At 40.7% G+C, this 23464-nt stretch overlaps 1 protein-coding gene across 2 annotated transcripts in view; it reads left to right on the forward strand.

The window, feature by feature from the left end:
- The window catches only part of LOC124982178 (formin-like protein 20), a 60662-nt gene that overhangs the window by 3283 nt on the left and 33915 nt on the right, over positions 1 to 23464 (forward strand). Inside the window, exons 2-3 of one of the 2 annotated variants that reach the window (XM_047548435.1) lie at positions 13772 to 13937; positions 21018 to 21992. In XM_047548435.1, the coding sequence (XP_047404391.1) occupies positions 13772 to 13833 (62 nt within the window). In that variant the 3' untranslated portion in view covers positions 13834 to 13937; positions 21018 to 21992. Of the gene's footprint in view, positions 1 to 13771; positions 13938 to 21017; positions 21993 to 23464 lie in introns of those variants that run through there. The other variant, XM_047548436.1, reaches the window with a different exon arrangement.

Raw genomic sequence — 23464 nt, forward strand, 5'->3', positions numbered from 1 at the left:
GAAATGAGGATACAAGAATTTGGATGCTGGTTTGACCTGAATATGTGATTATCCCTGATAATTCCTGAGAGAATGGATTGAAGGGATGTGTAGGCAGTTGACCAGAGCTTCACTTCCCAGTCTCTGGCAGATTGGTGGCTTCTTGGTGAGAGCCTACCTATGGATTCTGTTAAAAAGTGTCCCCCACCTCTACCCCAGATAAAGGAGAATCATTCTTTGATGAGAGAATGGCTGCTGGAACTACAAAACATAATAACAGAGATAAATAAATTGTAATTGCTTCTGAGCTGTTTTGCAGGCTTCTGAGGGCAAATGCTTTGGAGCAGTGTGGTTTCTCTGTGAGCCAGGGAGCAGGCGATGCATTGGGATTTGGGGCCATGAGCTGGATGGGTCTTTCGGTCCCACAAACACTTTCTCATATACCCTGGGTATCCTTGCATTACTCTCCACTCTATATCCCCAGATGATGTGGTGCCAAGTGTCCTGGGGTCTGTCCTGGCTCTGTCATGCGGCTTTGGGGGGCCCATTTCCCTGATGGATGGGGAGATGATGGTCAGAGTTCTAAGGCCGTCACTCTCCTCGCCCCTGTCATGTGCTTGGTCAGCACTTTTACCTTTTCACAGACTCAGCAAAACACTGTTAGTTTTGCTTCTAGAATGCTGTTTGTTGCGAATTTCTAAATTAGCTGAGACTACCATGGAGAGAGGCTGATGATATGAACAAAATGAAGTTATTAATTTGTTGAAAACCAGATCTGCAGTCAGGCGAGATAGAATCAAAGCTACTTGATTTAAAAAAAAAAAAAAAAACTCTAGTAGATCTTAGTTGTTGTTTTTTTTTGTTGTTGTTTGTTTGTTTTTTTGAAGGGGGCACTACGATTGAACCCAGGTGCTCTTAAACACTGAGCCACATCCCCAGCCCTTTTTGAGACAGGGTCTCCCTAAGTTGTTCTGGGCTTCACCAAACTGCTGGCTTTGAACTTGCCATCCTCTTGCCTCAGCCTCCCAAGTTGCTGGGATTACAGGCATGCGCCACCATGCCCAGCTGGATCTTAGATCTTGAAAGATTCCTATATACATTTAAAATACTTCATCAAACAGTTTAAAACAAGAGATAATAATAAAAACTAAGAAGCAATAAGGAAAAATTATGGCTTAAGCTTAAGTGAAAATAATTAAGCTATATATGCCACAATGTAATTATAGAGAATCATGTATTCACGTAAACAGTGACCACAGAACATGAAAAATATTGAAAACTGTATTCAGTCTTCTTCAAAACAAAATAAACAAAACCACTCGCTTGCTGAGGTTTATGGGATACTAGCAATAATAAGAAGGTATTTGCCTAAACTTGACCTTTATGTGTGACAAGAGTGAAGTTTCATCAGAGTTCCTTGGTCACAGTGACACTAAGATTGGATAACTACTTAGATAACTATCATATTCAGCAGATTTTTCTTCCTATCACTGGGTGGTCAGTTAAGAAAACAATCTAGAGGTTTTATTTAATACTAGAACAGTTTCATTTTTTCGGTTGCCAGCTGTAGAGTCACAATAATAACTAATGTGTATGGACCAACTTTTCCCTGACTCCTCATACCACCTAATGAAATAAAACCAACTCTTATCATCCCCACCTTACAAAGGTGGAAATTGTAGCTTAGAAGATGTTAATAAATTGTACATAGGTGATTAGTGATAAAACTAAATCCAAATCCCAGGCAACCTGACTCTAGAATGTGCTAGAAACCAGAGGTCAGTAGAGTTTTACTGGAAGGGAAAAGAGAGAGACAGACAGACAGACAGATAGACACACACACGCACACACACACACACAGAGAACATAGAATTTTTACTTTTTTGCAAACAACTCTGCAATTATAACAGAAAGCAGCTGTAGATGATATGCAAATGAATGTGGTTGTGTTCCAATAAAACTTTATTTGTAGATGCAAAATTTGAATTTCACATAATTTTCATATGCATGAAATATTCTTTGGTTTTCTTCCCCAATCATTTAGAAACATGAAAGACATTCATAACTTTCAGACTGTACAAGAAACAGGTGGGAGACTGGATTTGGCCCTGGTGCCTTCATTTGCTAGCTCCTAAACCATGCTCTAAACTATGACTGTCACCTCTTCAGGTGGGTGGGAAGGCTGGGTCCTCCAGGTAAAGGAGCAGGTTGACAGAAGAGGCAGCCTGGGAACTTTCCCACTGAAGGAGTGTCTGCATGAGGGTTTGGGAGAAGCCCTTGGAAGAGAAGTCTCCGTGAGAGAAGAATCCCAAATAGAAAAGGTGGCCTTAGAAATCAGAGGGTGGCAGGATGAGGCACTGCTGACAGCAGTGAAGATCTGTTTGGGGATTGTCTGAGCTCTGTTCTGAACGACAGGAGCTGCAAATAAAAAACGCAACGAACCTCTAGGAGACAGTAGCACGCACAAGACTTCTGTGGTAGTCATTGAACAAGGAGACTTCTAGAGCAGGGAGGTGGTATTCTCACGGGCATCCCAGCAGAAACAGCGGGGGATCTGACTAAAGAATGCCACCTGGTGAAGGTCAGAGCATAAGAAAAACAAGCAGCCAGATTAATCTGTGAGCACTGAGAAACACAACCCAGGATCTTCCAGAAATTACTGTAGGGGACTTGGAAGGGAGGTGTAGACTTCAAAATTATAGAACCAGTACCAGATGGGAAACATTCTTAGATGGCTATTATTGTTTGGATTTGAATGGACTGACTAGGTAGTAACTAAGCAGGTGGGATATTGTTGGAGGAGGTGGATCAGAGATGTGCCCTAGAAGAATGAATTTTCCCTGCGGCCCTTTCCCCTCTCTCGTTCTCTCTGCTTCCTGACCCCATTGTGAGCTGAGCCTATTTTCTCTATTGAGCCCTTCTCCCATGATATGTTCATCCTTGGGCCCAGAGCAATGGAGTCATCCATCTATGGACTACAACCTCTAAAACTGTGAGCCCCAAATAAACTTTTCCTCCTCTAAGCTGTTCTTGTTGGGTATGTTGGTCATGGTAATACAAAAGCTAACAAAAACAGAAATTGATACTGAGAGTGGAGTCATTGCTGTGATTAACCTAACCATGTAGTTCAGAAGACTGGAGCTGGTTTGGAGGAGGAAATTTGAGAAGTTTAGAGATGCAAGCTGGAAAGACTTTATAAAGTTGTAAGTTGAGCTTAATATGTGATTCCAGTGGGAGCTCAGTAGACTAGAATACCAATAGGAATGTGGACTGTTTCATGAGGTTTCAAAGGGAAATAAAGACTCTTTTTGGAATTGAACTAGAGGTTACTCATGTTATATTCTGGCAAAGAACTTGGCTACATTTTTCTCATGTCCTGAGACTTTGTGTGAGTCTGAATTTAAAAGTGATGGACTAATTAATCTGACAGGAAATTTTAAGACAGTACAATATTCATTCAGTGGCTTGGGAGTTGCTGGCTATTGTTAGCCATGTTCATTGTTAGAAATGGGAGCAGAAAACAGAGTTAAAGAATTTGAAAAACTTGCAATTTGACCAGAAAAGTTCATGTAAAGCTGGGGCCAAGGAAGTTGTGCTTGCTGGAGAGATTACAGCCCCTAAAGAGATGCTAAGTATTTCATAAAGAGGCAATAGAAAAGATGCAACAGGGTATCTCAGGAATTTGCAAGACCACACCCACCACAGGCTCAGGGGTGTAAAAGTGAAAATTCCTTTGAAAAGATATCATGGGGATTCCCTGCTTGCACAGAGGAAGTTAGTTCACCATGCTGAACCACAAAGGCACTCAGAACCTGCTGCAGCCCTGATTCCAGGGGACCCAGGTATTGCAAGAGCTGGCAGCAGAACTTGGCATCATCCACATGATGCTGGTTCTGTAGTAATGCAGGATGCTAAAGTTAAGGGATCATGGAGGCTTCCACTAAAATTTCAAAGGAACATCTGGGAAGCCAGGCAGAGTGTAGCAGGTTCAGAGTCCTTGCAGGCTGGCCCTGAGCAGTTGATCCATGAAGCTGTGAAGGAGAAGCCAAAGCTGGACAGTAGACCCCATGAATTAAGAGATGCCAGTAATGTGAACTGTCTGCCAAGAAAAGCTGCTGACTATGGAGAGAGTCAAGCTAAAAGAGAAGTCATGTGCACCACAACCAGCAAGGCCAATGGGACAGGGCTACCCACATCCTTTGGAGAACATATCTCCCTGCATTGTGTCTGAGATGCTGTATGCGAAGTTAGAGGACCTGTTTGGCCAGCTGGGTTTCAGTCTGCTTTAGCCCCATTCATTCTTTCCATGCCCCTACTTCACTTTCTGCAGTATACATTGGATACATGTAACTTGCTTTTGATTTTACAGTAACTCACAGCAAGAGTTTGTGCTGGATCTCAGAGGGGGTAGTATTCAATCTATCAGGATCATGGGACTCTTGGAGATAAACTACATGCATTTTGTATTATTAGATGGACATGAGCTTTAGGGGACCATGGGAGGAATGTTATGGTTTGGATATAAGGTGTCCCCCTAAAGCTCTTGTTAATGCAGGAATATTCAGAGGTGAAATGATCAAATTATAAGAGCCATAGCCTTGGTGGCAACTGTAGGCAGGTGGGGAGTGGCTGTAGGAGCTGATCACTGGGGCATGCCCTGGGAGGGTATGTGTGTGCACCTTTTCTACATGATGCACTGCTTCATCTTGGGCCCAGAGCAATGGAGTTAGTCATCTAGGAACTGAGACCTCTGAAACCATAAGCCCCAAATAAATTAAACTTTTCCTCCTCTAAGTTGTTCTTGTCTGGCATTTTGATCACAGATGCAAAAACTTACTAAAATAGATGCTTTCATGTTCATTAGCTCATTGTGATCAGAATAGCTGTATGAGGTCTTTAGCTGGTCTTTGTCCTCAGAATTCATATTTTCGAATGTCATTTTCTTTTATCTTCTTGGGAGAAATTACATTGAGTGTAAAATTGTTATAACCACAATAAAAGTGATTCAAAACTTTAGGAACTGCTCATTTGGATGGTTGGAGTTTGAATCTGGATATTCAAAGGTATTCTTTGAATCAAGCAACTATGTGATTGCAAAACCCATGAATGATAGGTCAATACCAGGGGTAACGGTACACACCTATAATCCAGCAACTCAGGGGGCAGAAGCAAGATGACCACAAGTTCAAGGACAGCCTCTGTAACTTAGCAAGACCTTGTCTTAAAAAAGAAAAAATTTAAAAGGACTGGGAATGTGCCCCTACTTTCAGTCTCCAGTACCAAAAAAATAAATAAATAAATAAAAATTTTAAAATAATACTTTAACAACATATTTTTAATATTAAAATGTAGGCAATGTTAATAAAGTAAATTTTTTTGGTATAATCTTTAATCTCAAGGTCCAGTCCCATCCAAGAGTTGCCTTGAAACATATTTGGGTAATATTCCTGAATTCTTTTTTTTTCATGTTGTCTTTAAATATTTTGCAACAATTACCTGGTTGAGCTGAGTAATTGCTGGGGGAACAGAGCCCAGAGTTCAAGACTTACATAGTTTCTTAGTCATGTTACTACTCTTACTTAAGCCCTTCCTTCCCATAGTATCATGCCTCAGGGTTCGTTCTCAAGAATAACTCACGCCACATATGCAGAGTCTCTTAGAAGGAGAAACAAACTCACTTAGGTTCTTCCTGGATGCCAACTCCATTTAGAAGTGATCTATTTATTAATGTCTGTACATATGAACTTTGGACTTGGCCCACACAAATGCCAAGCAAGCACTGACCCTAGGAATTGCTTTTCGATTTCTCCTGTGACTTGCCCAAAACACATATCTTGAACTCACTCTTCTTATTTGTAAAATCTTTGTGGTAATTTGTTGTCTGGGTAGAAATGTTAGGATTCTTCCAGACAATGTATTCTTTGAAGACCGAAGACTCCACCTGTTTACCTAGAATGTGAATAAGAGGAAATCCAAATGGCAGTCTGTTTTACTCCATCTTTATGAACCATTTTAAGTAGCATACAAAAAATGGGTAGACTCCTCAGATGAGTTGAGTCAAGAATAAAAGGAAAATATAAAGATGTAAAATAAGGAATAAGAGAGGAGATAGAACTATAGATAGAGAAGCAAATTGACATAAGACTGTAATGTATGGCTTTTACAAAATAAATTGCAAACACCACAGTAAAAGACAGAATTCACCTGGAAAATGTAAGTGAACAAGATTGAAGCCAAAAATAAAAACCCGGCTGAGTAAACAGCAAGGAAGAAAGGAAACCCAAAATATTACATCTGAACTTTAGGCCAGGTCTAGTTACAGAAGCAAATACTCTTTTATATTCCAAGAGTAGATCAATTGAATATAAAAAAAACTATTCCACAGAAAGAGATGGAACACTTTGTAACTTATTGCATGAAACTAGCATAACCCTGGCAATGAAATTTATTAAAATATACAACAAAAATGTAAATAGAAACTTTTGTGTATGGATACAACTAAAAGGAGAGATACAAAATAAAGTATCTGTGAATCTCATTAAACACTGTTATGAAAGGGTAACACAGATGACTAAGTGAATTTTATTTTAAAAGTGCAGTGGGGTTCCATAGTAGGAAATTTATCAACAGCATTGGTCTCATCAGATGTTCAGTGGAGTGATCCCCTGGATAGATGTGCAAAGGGCATTTGCTATCGTTTGCATCTGGAATGTCCCCCAAAGGTTCATGTGTCAAAGGCTTAATCCCCAGCCTGGTGATATTGGCAGGTGGTGGGTTCTTTAAGAGGAGAGACCTAGTGGAAGCTCTTAGGTCACTGAGGGCCTGTCCTCAGAGGGGCATGCGGGAGGCAGGTGTTATGGTGTGGATGTCAGGTGTCCTTCCAGAGCTCCTGTGCTAATGCAGGAATGTTCGGAGGTGAAATGACTGGACAGTGTGAGCTGTCACCTGATCAGTCCATCCTAGTTTGAATGGACTGACTAGGTGATAACCCTGGGCAGATGGGGTATAACTGGAGGAGGCGGGTCACTGGGGGTTGATTAGAGGAGGTGGATCACTGGGGGTGTGCCCTGGAAGGATTCATCTTCCCTGTGACCCCTTCCCTCTTCTTCCTCTGCTTCATGGCCACTGTGAATGAAGCAGGCTCCTCCACCACACCCTTCCCCCTGATGTGCTACTTTGCCTTGGGCCCAGAGCAACGGGGTCAGCACACCAAGGACAAAACCTCTGAAACCACGAGCCAAACAACAAAAAAACAAACAACAACAAAAAACAACAAACACAGCACACAGCAGATTTCTTCTTTTCTCTTTTTTGCTTCCTGGTATCCATGTAGTGAGCAGCTCTACTCCACCAGGAGCTCCCTACCACCATGTACTGCTTCACCACAGGCCCAAAAGCAAGGGATCAGCTGACTGTGGACTAAAGCCTCTGACACCATGAGCCAAAGTAAATCTCTCTTCTTTATAAGTTGATTCTCTCAGGTATTTGTTACAGTAATGGAAACCTGACTAATGCAGCATTTGGTAAAATTAACACACATTTTTGTTCCAAACCTTTAGCGAACTAAGAATGGGCTCTCTGCTTATTCTCATAGAAGAAGAGGATCCATGAGAAACTAGCAACCAGCACCACACTTAAACATGAATTGCTATGTATCCCCATTAGTATGAAGAAGGAAATGAGCTGTATATTATAGAGGACACCTGTAATCCCAGCAACTCAGGAGGCAGAGGCAGGAGGATTGGGAGTTCAAAACCAGCCTCAGCAACTTAGTAAGACCTTTTCTCAAAATAAAAAATAAAAAGGGTTGGGGATATAGTTCAGTGGCAAAGCGCCCCTGGATTCAATCCCCAATACTGATAGATGATAGATAGATAGATAGATAGATAGATAGATAATAAAATAAATAAAAAGGACTGTGGATGTGGCTCAATGGTAGAGTGCTTGCCTAGCATGTGCAAGACCTGGGTTTAATTCCCAGTACTGGAAGAAATAAGGGGTTGAGAGGAGGAGAGAAATAAAATGAATGTATTCTCGTAGCACAGCTAGAGTAGCATTCAGGGAACACTCTATCCAATATAAGGGATAAGAAACAAATTGGAAGAGTCCAAATTGTCCTTATTTGCTGATGATATACTTGGATGACAGAGTCAACAACAAATATTTTTGAATAAATTTTTATCACAATATATATGCTATCGTTTGAAAGTCCCCTTCAAAACTCAGGTCAAAATGTAATTGGCATCACAACAGTATAAGAGGTGGGAGCTGTAAGAGGCAATTAGTTCATGGGGGCTCTACCCTTGAGAATGAAGGAAAGCTCTCATGGAGATAGTGGGTTCCTGATAATGAGGATGGGTTTGGTCAGTTTCCCTCTCTGCTCCTGTGCTTGCTTCCTACCACTGTGTTACAGGGTAGCACAAATTTCCTTGCCAGATGCTTTTTTTATCCATATGCTCTTGAACTTTCCAAACTCTGAAACTGTGAGAAACACATTTCTTTCCTTTGTATAATAACCAACCTATGGAATTCTGTTATAGTGGCAGAAAAAATACTAAATAATATTTTACTTCTCTCTCTTTCTTTTTCTTTTTATTTTTGGTAGTAGGGCTTGAACCCAGGATACTCTATGAGACTGAGTTACAAAGCCCTTTTTATTTTTTATTTTGAGATAGGTCTCACTAAGTTGCTCAGGCTGGCCTCAAATTTGCTATTCCCCTGCTTCAGCCTCCTGAGTCCCTAGGATCAAAGGCATATGTCACCATACCCAGCACCTTCACTTGTTTTAAAGTACACGTAAGTGGAGATCATAGAGGGAAAAATACACCGGGACCCCTTCATCACATCTGTTTCTATGTTGTAAACCATGATCTTTCAGTTTCTGCAAATTTTGCATCCTCCTTGAAAGCATCCCTGTTTTAGTACAGAAGAGAATCTAACTTTCAAACTATTTGACTCCAATTTGTTGTGGAAGAGTTTACACAGGTCAGGCATAGCTATGCTTGGCCTTTAGTTTGTCAATGGGGCACTCCCTTGGGTGGGGAGATTTGCAGCAGGCTAAAGGTGTCATTTTGAATTCTTCTCCCAGTGTGCCTTGACCTCCAAATAAGGTGCTTGCAGGACCTCGCCCTTCACCTCCTGGCCCAGTGTGAGCTGACAGCCCTGTCCCTGTGGTTGGGGTGGTGTTGTGATCTCTGTCAGCATCGGTCTTCTGCACAAACCACAGAAGTCTGGTTGCAAGAGAGCCTGCAGTGGTTGCACACGTAGATTTTGCACCGAGCCCAGGTTTGCCTAAAGTCGACTTCAAGTGAGGGTTTTACACATAGCGATCAAGTTCACTCTTTCAGAGTTCACTCTTTCAGAGTTTCTATAAGAGTAGCACAAGGAAGGCCAGGCTGTGCTACAGTCCAGAACTCATCACAAGGGAACATCTGTGGCTTCTCAGGCTGGGTTAGAGAATGAACTATCATTTGTTGCAAAAGCGGCAGCATAGGAAATCAAATATCAGAAGATCCTTGTGAGAGCAAGAAAAACCAGAATTGGAAAATAAAATTACAATTGCTGCTAAATTAACCACCAGTAAGCCCATCAAGAAATTGGGGAATGATTTCTGTACCATGGGTACTTGGCCTCTTCCAGTGCTCAGTCTTTTCTTCCAACATTCCTTCTAATAAATGCATGTCCTATGGCATCCCACAAAAGTGGTTTGATCTTTCCAAGGATTAGAGAAGGCCACAGATGTAGAATATTCTTGTTTCAGTGACCCATAGTAGAACCACATTATCTGATTTAGAGAATGAATTACAGAGAGGGCCAAACCTCAAAAAAATTTTAAACTTTCATGCATCAGTCCATGGCAATTTGTGTCTGCATTTTAAAATAGCAACAATTTGCCATATACGACTGAAAATAGCTTATGAAACTATGAAGGAAAAACAAAAATAAAAAGATGATGAGGATAATGTTACTATTCTTGGAAAAGAAACGCTTAAAACAAAAACAAAACAAACAAAACAAAAAGAAAAAAGAAAAAAAAATAACGTTAAATGCAGTACTAGCTAGACATGGTGTTAGTGCCACCTGCTGTTGTAAGTATAAATTGCAACTCTCCAATAGAGAATTTGTTTTGAATATTCAATATTCTTTTAAAACCTGCCCTTTCAGGCAGGAACTGAGAGTTATTTTGCTTTCATTATTTCCATGTATACAAACCTTCCTGTGGGCTAAGAGCTTTACATGGATCCCTCATTTAATTGTGATAGCAACTCTACCAGGTAGGTAGTGTTTTTATCTACATTATATAAATGAACAGAAAAGATCCAGAGTCTATAAACAACTTACCCAGGTGAGTTAGGTGGTGAGTTAGAACTTGGACTGTCTGATCATAATTCAACCTCAAGGCCCATATTCTGCCTGGCCAACCCATGATACTTTTATTGGGATCACCCTTTTGGAGAATTTCACAAGTACCTATTTTGTTCTTCCAGCCTCAGTTTGCTGTCTTCAAAATAATTCATCTGGTAGAATGAATTATTAGAAAATATTATCAGATTCAAGAAGAGGATCTTCAGGTTATTTTAGGTGGTTTCATACCTCAATACAAAATTCTTATCAAGTTCCAGGACTTCAAGTGCTGTTGTGCTAATTTGCATGCTGACAGTAATAAGTTTTACTTAAATATTTCCAGATGGGAAGTGGCTCTGATTTTTCCTGGAAAGCACTCCCTTATTAAACTGAAGATTATATAACATTTGTATCTGTATCAGGGAGAGGGGAACAAGGTTTTGTGTATGTGGCTTGCTGTGTAAGTTTTATGGGTTATTGTGTACAGATGGTAAGAATTCTTAGCACTGTGTTCCAATGAATCCCAGGGTTTCTTGCTAAGTGCTATGGTATTTTGTATCAAGATTTAAAACCACAAAACAGAGAGGGGATGAAGCAGCTGGAAAAGTACAGCAATAGCTGGAGTCAATAGGGCAAAGAAAAAAACAGGAAGGAGACATGGGCAGGGAGAAAATCCAAGCAGAGAGGATGGAAAAATGAGGAAAGTGCAGCCAGGAGCTGATTATTGGAAGAGCAGAAACTGGAGACGCAGTCCTAGTGTGCACCCAGGAGCAGTGCAAACAGTTGGCCATTTGGTGTTGAGGGAGATTGGAGGCAAGCCGTCAGGGACCCCATGACAATGTGCGACTTCCTAGGAGAACATCTCCGAGAGCAAGTGAGTCAGCACCAGAAATGACCAGGGACCAGTCAGTCCCCTAGTAGGGACTTAACCAGCGCCTTTGATGTAAAAGCACTATGCCAGTTGTGCACTATTGGTCAAGAGGGGGCCCCCTCCCCTCCCCTCCTCTTGCCCAGATTTGGCATGGACAGCACTTCATTCAACCCAGCTATAAATAGTTGAAAACTTCAGGTTCTGAGTTCCAATCAGATTAAATGTGTTGCACCCAGGAAGTACAGTTGAGTTTCCCAGTTATAGCACATAGCTTAGATTGGTATCCAAAGCATTGCAATTAATTCCTAGGCCAGCACCTGACTTCTTGCCTGGAAAACACTTCGTGCGTGTGTGTGTGTGTGTGTGTGTGTGTGTGTGTGTGTGTGTGTTGTGATTTTTTTCTTTTAAAAAAGCATGGTAAAAACATTAAATTTATCATCTTAACCATGTTTAAGTGCGTCGTTCAGTAGTGTTAAGTATATTCACATTGTTGTACAATAGATCTCTAGAACATTTTTATCTTGTAAAATGGGAACTCTACACCTGTTAAAACTAATTTCTCCTCACCCTTCCTCCAGGCCTTGGTAACCAACTTTCTATTTTCTATTTTCTGTTTCTATGCTTTTGACTAATTTAGATAATTCATATGAGTAGAATCATATAGGATTTATTTTTTGGTGACTGGCATATTTTACTTAGCATAATGTGACAGAATTTTTTTCTTCTTTTTTTTGATTTTCTTCATTTTGAAGTCTGTATAATATGTCCTCTTGTGGAGAACAGACTTTACAATTTTTGGTGAGGATTTAATGAGAGTAATTTATAAGTTTTTAAAAAGTGTGATATAAATATTAATAATTACTACATTAGTTGTAATGACTGTCATGGAATTATATTCCTAACGAAGTTCTGTTTCCACTTGTGGGTTAGCTTGCTTGCTCCTTCTGGCTCTGGGGAGAGTAAGTTCCCCTAGGAGATCTCTTTAAGGGACCTGAAAGTAAATTCCCTCTCAATCCTAATGGAAAATCCTCAGGTCTTCCCTGAATTTCGTAGCACTGAGTCTATGAATGGTCACCCACAATCTATCAGCTAGCAAGAATGTTTGTGGGGTGTGTGTTTCACCCCGCTATCTCACACCACACAACAACCATACAATAATAACCTGTTAAAAGAGACCTTCTTGTCCCCAGGTGAGCCCTTTCCTTGTTTATACATGTCCCTTTGATTAAAAATTATATTTAGGCTGGCGTTGTGGCTCAGTGGTAGAGCGCTCGCCTAGCATGCGTGAGGCCCTGGGTTTGATCCTCAGCACCACATAAAAACAAAATAAAGGTATTATGTGCACCTACAACCAGAACAAAATACTTTTAAAAATTATATTTATCCTGGTACTAATTCACCAAGTTGAGGTTTCCTCCCTTAAGAGTAAATATTTCTTCCATGAACTAAAGCAATGGTTCCAAGGTCTATTCATTCCAGGGTTTAAAAGTACAATTCTACTGGTTGAAAAAGGCGTTGTTTTAGGAAGTAACTTGGTAGAAGCAGGAGAAGCAACAGGTAAGGGCCTCCGGCACATGCCGGTCCTCTCCGACGATGCTGAGGGTTTTGCTGGAGGAACTCTGGAGAAGGAGCTGCAGAGCACGGCTGGCCCCCTTCCCACCCCTTGCTGCGTGTCAGAGCTCCCAGCGGGGGCTCCCTGCCTGCCCTTGCCACTTTTTTCTCTTCTTCCACAAGAGAAAGCTTTATTTCACTTGAGTTCATCAGCAAGATTTCCTGCACGAAGACTACCAAGCACAGAGCTGTGATAGAAAGAGGGCAGACGGTGACTGACAGTGAGTGGTGCCTTTACAAAGGGCCGCCAGAAGACAAAGAGTTGCGGTGCTTCCTAGATCACCAAGTCAAGCCCCGGGTGGTGGAGGACGCCTGTAATCCCAGCTACTCAGGAGGCTGAGGCAGGCGGCTCCCAAGTTCAAAGGCAGCCTGCGACACTTGGCAAGAATCTGTCTCGAAATAAAATGTAGAAAGGGCCAGGGTTGTAGCTCAGTGGTAAAATGTCCCTGGATTCCATCCCCAGTGCCACAACAATCAATCAATCAATCACCAAGTCAGTGTAAGTGAAGTGCATAGAAATCACCCTGCTGGGCACTTCTTCTAAAATATAAAACCCTGGCATTGGGAAAATGAAGAGGGCCCCTGAGAAATGGTAGAACGAAGCTGTGATAGAAGGTGGGCAGCCTGTACCTGCCCAGCTGAATAGTGCTAGGTCCCCCGTCTCCTAGAAGTTGTCCTGTTGACCTCTTTCTCATCCTTCTGACTGACCACCATGTGGAATTCTAAATCAATGGCCAAGACAGGGACAGGTGGTAGTGGTGGGGCCTAGAGCTCAGACTCTTTATTTTTTTGTAGTTGTAGAGGGGCAGCATGCCTTTATTTTATTGATTTTTCAAGCGGTGCTAGGGATTGAAACCCATGCCTCTTACATATTAGGCAAGTGCTTTACCACTGAGCCCCAGCCCCAGCCCTAAGCTCAGACTCTTCTGTGCATGAACATCACTTGATTTCTTGTGTCTGCTGCAGGCGACTGGAATGGCAGGACAGTTTTCCATACTGAAAGGCTTTCAGGACAGCACAGGACCTGAAATTCCACAAGGGACTGTCCTGAAATTTGGCTGGCCTGGCAAAAGTGTCTGAAGCCGATACAAATGAAATCATGGCCTTCCCGCTGTCTTCACCAAGGACAAAGGTAGGACCTTATTCCATTTCTACCTTCTTCCCCTGAAGAAGGTTGTTTCTATTTCTTTTAACTTTTAAAAAGTAGTACAAGTAATATGTGCATAGTGTATTGGTTTCCTCTTGATGTTGAATCAAATTACCACAAATGTAGTAGCTTAAAACAACACAAATGTGTTATTCTATAGTTACAGAGACCAGAAGTCCAAAATGATTCTTTTTTTTCTTTTTCTTTTTCTTTTTTTTTTCTTTTTGGTACCAGGAATTGAGCTCAGGGGTGCTGTACCGCAGAGCTACATCTCCAGTCCCTTTTATTTTTCGTTTCAGACAGGGTCTCTAAGTCTCTGAGGTTGACCTTGAACTTGTGATGATCCTGCCTCAGCCTCCTGAGTCCCTGGGATTACAGGTGTGCTTTTTACATACTAAGAAAAGTTAATCATTTTCTGTAAAAAAGATTTCTATTTTTTAACCCAATTTTCATTTTTTCTTTGACTTTGATTTTTGTAATTTAATTGGGAAGGTTTTTATTTTTAACTTAGCAGTATTTTCTTTTATGGCTTTTGAGTTTTGAGTTTTCCTTAGGGGGGGAAAAATCTTCCCAACCCTAAGATTTTAAAAGAACTCACCTATTTTTTTTTCTTTTAATGCTTTTATGTTTTATTTTTTTTACAATTTCATGCATTTGAGATTTAATGTGGTATACTCAGTGAGATCTATGTATGCAGCTTTTCTCTTTCCAAATCTCTACATAGCTGTCTGAGTTCTATTAAACGATATGATTTCTAACCTCATTACATACTAAATACCCATATGTATTTTGATTTATGACTGGACTTTCAGTTCTGTTCTACCGATCTGCTTATTCGTGTAGGACATATTTTAATTATTGTGATGTTTAATTACTGTGATATTTAATTATATTTTTTATTTAGTAGGGCAATTTTGTTTCTCTCTCTTTTCTTTCAAAAATTTCCTGACTCTTCTTGAGTTTTTATGTACATACATGGACTTTAGAATGACCTTATCCCTGCGTCTAGTATGTGAACAGATGTTTCCATTTCACTCACACTTTTTCTTTAGGGTTCAGAGACTTTAATGCGAGTCTCTCCTCTGAGAACAGAAGTATCGGCACAAGACCAAACCTTCTCACCTCTCTTTCCCTTTAGGAAGAGTGTGTCCTAGGAGGCTCCCAGGACCCTAATGGGACCTGCTCTTTCCAGGGACCCTGGGGCCTCTAGTCTGAATCCTACCACTGTTCTAGTTCAGGTGTGGCATTAAAAATAAAATATTTCACTATTCCACTGGGCCTAGTTGGACTTGGTGGTTGTTTTAGTTTGCGTATCCCAGGTGACGGAGGACGGTATGTCACTATTTACGTATCTTCATCTATGAAGGGTGTGTTCAAATCAAATCCTTTTCCAAATGTGGTTGTGTTTTGTTATTGAGTTGTCAGAGTACTTTACCTATTTTGATACAAGTCTTTTATCAGATATGTAGCGTGAATCTCCTTGTCTTTCCATTTCCTTTTTCTTGTCTTTTTTTGGTACTAGGGATTAAACCCAGGGGTGCTTTACCACTGAGCTATATCCTTAGTCCTTCTTTATTTTGAGACAGGGTCCAGCTCAGTTGCTGAGACTGGCCTTGAACTTGCCTCAGCCTCCTGAGTTCTTAGGATTATAGGCATGCACCACCACACCCAGCTAAATTTTATTAATGATGTCTTTTCAATAGAAAAAAAATGTTATTTAATTTTTTGTAGTTTGGTTCCATTTAAGACAACCTTGACTCCTTCAAATTTATAAAGATTTTCTCCTGTGTTCTAATATACAAATTTTGGCTTTTTTAAAAAAAATTTAGGGTACAATACATTTCTAATTTCTGTGATGATCTGAGGTGAGGAGCTTTTTTTCTACATGGATATCCAGTTGTCCCAGCACTGTTTGTGAAAAGTGTTGTCCTTTTCCCATTAAATTGCCTATTTCCCATTGAGCTGCATATTTGTAGAAAATGAAATGACCTTTAAATGACCTATAAGTGACCTATAAAATGACCTATAAATAGGTTTAGTTCCGGATTTACTGTTTTGTTCCATTGGTCTTTATGCTTATTCTTTCATCTATTATCTTGATTACTGAAGCTTTATAGTAAATCTTGAAATCCGGTAGTTTCCTCCAGCTTTCTATTTTTAAAGATGACTCTTGTATTTTAAGTTTGCAGGAATTTCCATTTCTATTTTAGAACTAGTTTATCAGTTTCAACAAAAATGCCCTGCAGTAGATTGACTCTACAAATCAATTTGGGGAGAAATGAGAATATTGGGTTTTCTAATACTTGAACATGTTATCTTTTCCCATTCACTCAAGTCGTCTTCAATTTCTCTCAGCAGTGTTATTATTTTTAGTGAATAAGTCTTGCATATCTTTGAATAAATTTAATGTGCACAGTTTTTATATTTTTCTGTTTTTATTATAGTTATGGAAGTATTTTTTTGTTATTAGTGTATCTAATAAAATACTTGGGATTTGTGCTAGCTTGTATTCATTTCATGATTTCAAGCAATTTAATTTTGCAGTATTTTTCAAAAGTGTCAGTCCCTGAGAGATTGTCCTCTAATGCAGACAGCTTGGAGACACTTTTAAAAACGTTTAAGGCCTAGGACGAGTAAGCACTGGTAAATGGAAGTTCTTGCAATCTTCCAAGCATTGGGAAAGGGACAGATAGAGCCAGAAGGGTGCATACTCTTTTGGGGACATGATCTGAAAGTGAGACCTATCAATCCTGCTCATGCCTCATGGCCATACTTAGCTGCAGTGGAGACTGGGGAAGGAACTTCAGCTGGCTGACCTGGATCAGGCATCAGCTATTACTGTGGAAGACGGGGAACACGGATTTGGTGGGGGAACTAACTATCAGTAGACATCACTGTTGATTTTTCTGGATACCTATATATTAACATGCCTCTCCCTTCTAGTGCAAGGGACATACCTCCTCAACAGTTCAATTTCTCAAAAGCTCATCCAGTTTAGTGGCTAAGATTTTAGGTGGATATGCCTTCATCCTGTGCAGATGTGGCCTCTCATGGTCTGTGTGCCCTCTTAAATGGCAGACTGGAACCAGGACAACTTCAATAGAAATCCTTATTTGGAAAAAGCAAGGCATGGGGAACCGGGGTCAGGCTATGATCCACAGCATGGATGGGATCTGGGTGGACAGGAGCTGTGAATACCCCTGCTTTAGCAGTCCTGGGTCTTGCAGGTCTGATTCTGGTTCTGCCCTCCAGAACCATCTTCTTTGTTGTTCTGTCTGGGTCCTAGTTTTGCAATGAAGTAGACAGCAGAGAGTATGACCCCTCTGGAGTTCCTGGGGCTTTCACAACCTCCCTCCCCCTGGTAAAGGGGACCTTGCCTCCTCCCCAAGGGAGATAAGCCATTGCATCTGGCTCCAAGTCCAGGATTTGGGTTGACTCACAGGCTTGTCCATGATGTGTCAAAGGCTTTATGGTCTGGGCCAAGAAGTGGCATCTACCATTTCCTCTCCCCTGAACTTTTGTCCAGGACTTTTCATATGGATGCCTGTGCAAGAGTCAGAAATGTAGACTTGTAGCTGTGTCCTCAGACAGAGCATCGGAGCCCCGTTGTTCAAGAAGTGGTTAGGGCTGGGGTTGTGGCTCAGTGGTAGAGCACTTGCCTAGCACGTTTGAAGCACTGGGTTCCATTCTCAGCACCACATATAATAAATAAATAAAAGTCCACCGACATCTTAAAGAAAAAAATAGAATAGCTGCTATTGAGGTTGAGGCATAGTTTAAAAAAAAAGTGGTTAAAGAAAACTTGCTAACACTTAGCTTCTGAGTCTGCACCACACTGGTCTGAACGTAGATCTCAGCATGTCTCCATGCTTCATGAAACACACCTAAACACATGAATGGTCACACAGTTTTGGTAATGATAGACTTCTCTGTTTGGCAGGATGGATGGGGTTTATGTCAGAGGTGATTAAAGTTATATCAGACTTTTTACATAGCTTCACTGTGGCATGATTGATCTACAAAAAAAAAAAAAAAAAAACCCTGTACTTATGTGCTTATGTATGTATATAATCCGATATGTTTGCATACTGCATATAATATCACCACAATCAAGGTAAGGAACTCCAAAAGTTTCCTTCTGTCCCTTATCATGTGTGTGTATGTGTGTATGTGTGTGAGTATGTGTGTTAAGATCACTTAACATGCGATCTACTTTTGCCATGGTCTGGATGTGGTTTGTCCCTCAAGGGTTCATGTGTTGAAGGTTTGGCCCCCACTGTGGGGCCCTTGGGAGCTGGAAGTACCTTTAAGATTGGGAGGTTTGGGTGTCTTTGTGGGCACTGCCCTGGAGGATGAAGATGGTTCTTGTGGAAAGGCTGTTATAAAAGGAGTGAGCCTCGCCCACCCATCTGCTTCCTGATTTGAGACGTGGTACCTCCTGACGTCTGACATGGGCTTCTTGCCAGTCTGTACTGTGCTGTTTGAAGGTTTAGCCTCTAAAACTGTGACCTAAACAAACTACTTTATAAAGTTAGTCCGTGTCTGCTCTTTTGTTAAAGAGACAGAAAACTGACTAATACAGAAAACTGACACTAAGGAGCAGGGTCATAACTGTAACTAAGTCTGAAAATGTGGATGCCGTTTTGGAACTGGTTAAAGGGAAGAGCTTGGAGGAGCAGGTGAGAAAACGCCCAGAAAGCTATAAGCAGAGTGTTACAGGGGGTCCTGGTGATGGTGCAGGAGACTAGAGCCCTCATCTCAAATCCAGTTAAGGTTGTTATTGGAAACTGGACAGCCCGTGTAACACGGTGGCAAGGAAACTGGGTGCCTTGCCTTCACGCTCTGACTTTGTGGAGGGCTGAACTTAAGAATGATGGGCTAGTTTATTTGGCAGAGGTGGTTTCAAAACAATAAAGCATTTCAGTTGCATTATGGGCATTACAGGCTGCTTTTAGTCATATTTACAATAAGCTTTGGAACCCTTAAGGAAACAGAGTGGAAAGATCCGAAGTTTGCAGCCCGATCAGGGAAGGAGCATGGGTCACTGCTCCACGCCCGAACCACTCCCCATTCCCCCGCCTCCACCCCTGGCCCCCACCTTGCTCTTTCCTGCTCTGTCAGTTTGACTATTTTGGTTGACTCAGATCAATGGAATTGTGCAGTACTTATTCTTCTGGGACTGACTTATCTCTCTTAACATAACATCTTCCAGGTCCCTTCATGTTGTTGCAAATGTCATAATTTCCTTCTTTTCTGAGGCTGAATAATATTCTGTTGCATATCTAGAGCACATTTTCTTTACATGTTCATCTGTTGACGGACATGTGGGTTGTTTCTAGCCCATGTCTATTGTAAACAATGTAGCCGTGAAATGGGAATGCATATCTCTTTGGGGCCCTGACTTCATTCTTCCAGATAAACCCCAAGCAGGATGACAGGATTATCTGGCTTTAGCACCAGATCTCGTTTCTTAGACCCTTGAGCATTTCGCTCCATTTCAAGCCTGCTCTCTGCTTTTCTCTCTGCTTGCTGTGTATGTCTTCATACTGTTGCAGAACGGTTTCCCTTTCTTTCTGTGTTTTTGACTATTACTAATGCTTTCCATGCAAGTTTTGCTTTCCATGCAAGTGATGTTATTTAGGGTTTTTACTAAAGTGAGATGATTTCCCTCTAAAAGGAATTCAAACAATGATTTCCTTGTACCCTGTTCTGAGTCTGTGCATGGTAAAGAAGGAACTAGAGGGAAAAACTTAAAATTCATGAAAGGGGGGCTGGGGAGATAGCTCAGTTGGTAAAGTGCTTGCCTTGCAAGCACAGGGCCCTGGGTTCGAACCCCAGCACCACAAAAAAAAAAAAAAAAAGAAAAAAGAAAAAAAATTCATAAAAGGCATATAATTGCATCATGAGATTATGAATTTTATTTTTTCCCTTTTCCAAATTTCTTATTATTGAAATGCACTTTTGTTATACTCTGAAAAACCTAATAGAGAAATTAAAAAATCAGTAATTCTTTCCTGAAAATTGGTGAACATGTTGTAGAAATTAAATTCAGTATACCTTCCTATCTACACTTCTGTAGGTGAGAAAATAAAAAAGATCAAATGATGATAATTAACTTTCACTGAGTGTCTACTATGTGCTAGGCAGTTTGCAGAGTAGTATAAATGGATTAACTAATTCAGTACTTCCAACAACCCTGTAAAGTAGGTACTATTTTTGTTATTTCTACTTTATAGATAAGGAAGCTAAGGCAGAGGGCACTTAAGTTACATGTACAAACCCACACAGTTACTACCACTACTACTAATAATAATCCCAGTAGTACTCACTGTTCTAAGTGCTTTATATTTATTTTTGTCACTTAATTCTTACCCAAGCCCTGTGTGATAGTTACTAACATGGTCCACATTTATGGAGGAGTAAACTAAGGTCCAGAAAGGTTTAGTAATCTGCCCAAGTGTGCCCAGCTACTAAGTGACAAGATTGAGATTTGCGCCTGGGTAGTTTGGGTCCAGGTTGTTGCTCCTTAACATTACACTCTTAACATTAATAGGAGATTGGGGGTGCAGCTCAATGGTAGTGTGCTTGCCGAGCATGTGTGAGGTTCTGGGTTCAATCCCCAGCAACCTCCTCCCCAGTTAAACATTAACATATGTGAGTTGGAGTTGTAAAGTTAACAAGTTTGTTCTATCAGGCTGGGGGTCCTTGCAGAGATTACTGATATCAGCAATGTAAGGCCTGGTGAAAATTCTGCTTCTCCTTGGTCATTAGATAAGTTGGGTTGGTGGAATTGGGTTTCTGTGGAATCTGGTTGGGTGCATCCATTCACAGCATGTGGGAGGACCCCTAGGAGGACAGGGTTTGAATTACAGCAATCTGAAAATAAAGTGAGTCCCTTTCCTGGAAAGAAAACACCAGAATGCTTATTCAAAAAGCAAAGCCTGGGTTTGTTAGGCCATCGTTATGAGAGGCCTGATCCCAGCTGGCTTCCTGTGCACAGCAGAGCTTAATGATGCTGACAGGTCACATAAGCTGCACTAATGGGCTCATGTTTTATTTATTCAGGTGCTGATTTGACATCGCCCAGCCCCAACGAATCTATGGATTTGGAAATAACTGGGTCCTCTCTCTACATACTATGATGTTATCTCCAACAAGGAAGGAAATGAGACAGGAAGGGTCTGGACTCCCTGCAGATAGCTTTCACAGTTTACAATAAGAATTCGAATACCACCAAAGGCATTAGGCAACATTTAAAACACAAATCAACTGTGTCTAGCATGATAGATGGCAAAGAAATTTCTGGCACCAAGAATCTCTCTTTAAGCACCACTTCCACACAGCGCCAGCTAAATAATGTAACAGCCTCTGCACTCTTTCCAAATCGAGGATGAAATTATGTATTTCTCCCATGACACAGAGGATACCAGAAAGCAGCATTTCCTGAAATAAAACATGCAGGGTAAATGAAATCAGCAGCTAAGGGAGACTCTCTTGTGTTTTCTTTCTTTAATTTTTAAAACAACCTTTATTATTGAAGTAAGGCATGCATGAAAGAGTAAAAAAAAAAGGATGTATATTGTAGCACATTTTTACACACATCCATGTAACTATCAATTTAGATAAAAGGGGAGATGCAATCATTTCTTCAAAGTTTCCGTGCCCTTCTCCTCAAAAGTTATCATAATCCTGAAGACATTTAAAAAATTTTTAAAAATTCACAAGCCATATAAAACATATTTATATAATCAATAATCATTGTATGGTGAACTCTTATAACCACCACCTGGGTCATCATGGATAAAAACTTGGCCAGCCACAGTTACAGACCAAGTTGTGTGATCTGCAGATTCACCTGTAGAGCCCTGACCCAAGAGAGAGCCACTGTGTTTGGAGAGTAGGTTTACATGAGGCTGTAGGGCTGGGGCCCTGATCTGGCGTGACTTGTGTCCCTGTAAGAAGAGGGAGAGACACTAGGGAGGCTCACACACAGAGGTAAGACCATGTGAAGAGGCAGCAAGAGGGAGACTGTAGCGCCAAACAGAATGGTCAAGAGGAATCAATGCTTCTGGAGGTTCCATCTTGGATTTCCAGCCCCAGAATTGTGGTTAAAAAAAAAAAAAAAAAAATCGTGTGCTGAGAGGCCACCCAGCCTGTGGTACCCAGCTCCCTGGAACACTATCACATGACCCACCCAGAGCCAGCCTCCGCCTCCTGCTAAAGGTAACCTATCTCCAGCTTATAAAAATTCCTCCTTGCTTTGCTTTATAGTTTTACTACTCAGTTGTGTGATTCCTCAACAATAAAGTTAGTTCTGTCTTTTTATAACAATATGTCAATTAAGTCTCTTTTAACCAAATTCTCCCCTCTATTATTACCTTTTCCTGGAGCATTACATCAGCTGAGGAAACTGGGTCTTCATCTCGGAGTCCTTCCCACTAGAAAGAAATCTGGCCAAACATCTCAAACCTGAGTCCAATCAAGTCAATAGATCCAAATGTCAACTTATAGGAAATGCAGAGGACAAAAGGATTGTTCAAATACTCATGTTTGCAGAAATTAACAAGCTGATTCTAAAATTCATATAGAAATATAAAGAACCCAAAATAGTAAAAAAAAAAAAAAAAAGAAAAGAAAAAGAAAAATCTTGAAAAAGAACAAAGTTGAAATAGTCATCCTTTCTGATTTGAAAACTTAAGATTGCTATGATCAACAGTGAGAGAGTGGTATGAAGATAGACATAAATATCTAGAGCTGAGGGTCGAGGTTCCAGAGGAAGTCCTTACGTGCATGGTGAATTGATTTTCACAAGGGTCAAAATACTAGAGTGGAAAAGACTAAAGCAAACTGTATGAAGACAACTGAATAGCCACATGTAAAAGAATGGCTTTGGACACCACCTCAAACTACATATAAAAGTGGGCTCAAAATGGATCATATGCCCACTCCTTGGCCTATACCCAAAGGACTTAAAATCAGCATATTACAGAGATACAGCCACATCAATGTTCATAGCTGCTCAGTTCACAATAGCCAGATTGTGGAACCAACCTAGATGTCCTTCAATTGATGAATGGATAAAGAAAATGTGGTATATATATATAATGGAATATTACTCAGCCATAAAGAATGATAAAATTATGGCATTTGCAGGCAAATGGATGAAATTGGAGAATATCATGCTAAGTGAGATAAGCCAATCTCAAAAACCAAAGGACGAATGATATCGCTAATAAGTGGATGATGACACATAATGGGGGGTGGGTGGGGTTAGTGTTAGGGTTAGAGTTAGGGTTAGGGAGGGGGGCAAGAATGGAGGAAGGAAGGACTGTATAGAGGGAAAAGAGGGGTGGGAGGGGTGGGGGGGAAGGGAAAAAATAACAGAATGAATCAAACAACATTACCCTATGTAAATTTATGATTACGCATATGGTATGCCTTTACGCCATGTACAAACAGAGAAACAACATGTATCCCATTTGTTTACAATAAAAAAAATGGATCATATGAGA

This window comes from Sciurus carolinensis, chromosome 4 (assembly GCF_902686445.1).
Source record: "Sciurus carolinensis chromosome 4, mSciCar1.2, whole genome shotgun sequence".
Classification (NCBI taxonomy): domain Eukaryota; kingdom Metazoa; phylum Chordata; class Mammalia; order Rodentia; family Sciuridae; genus Sciurus; species Sciurus carolinensis.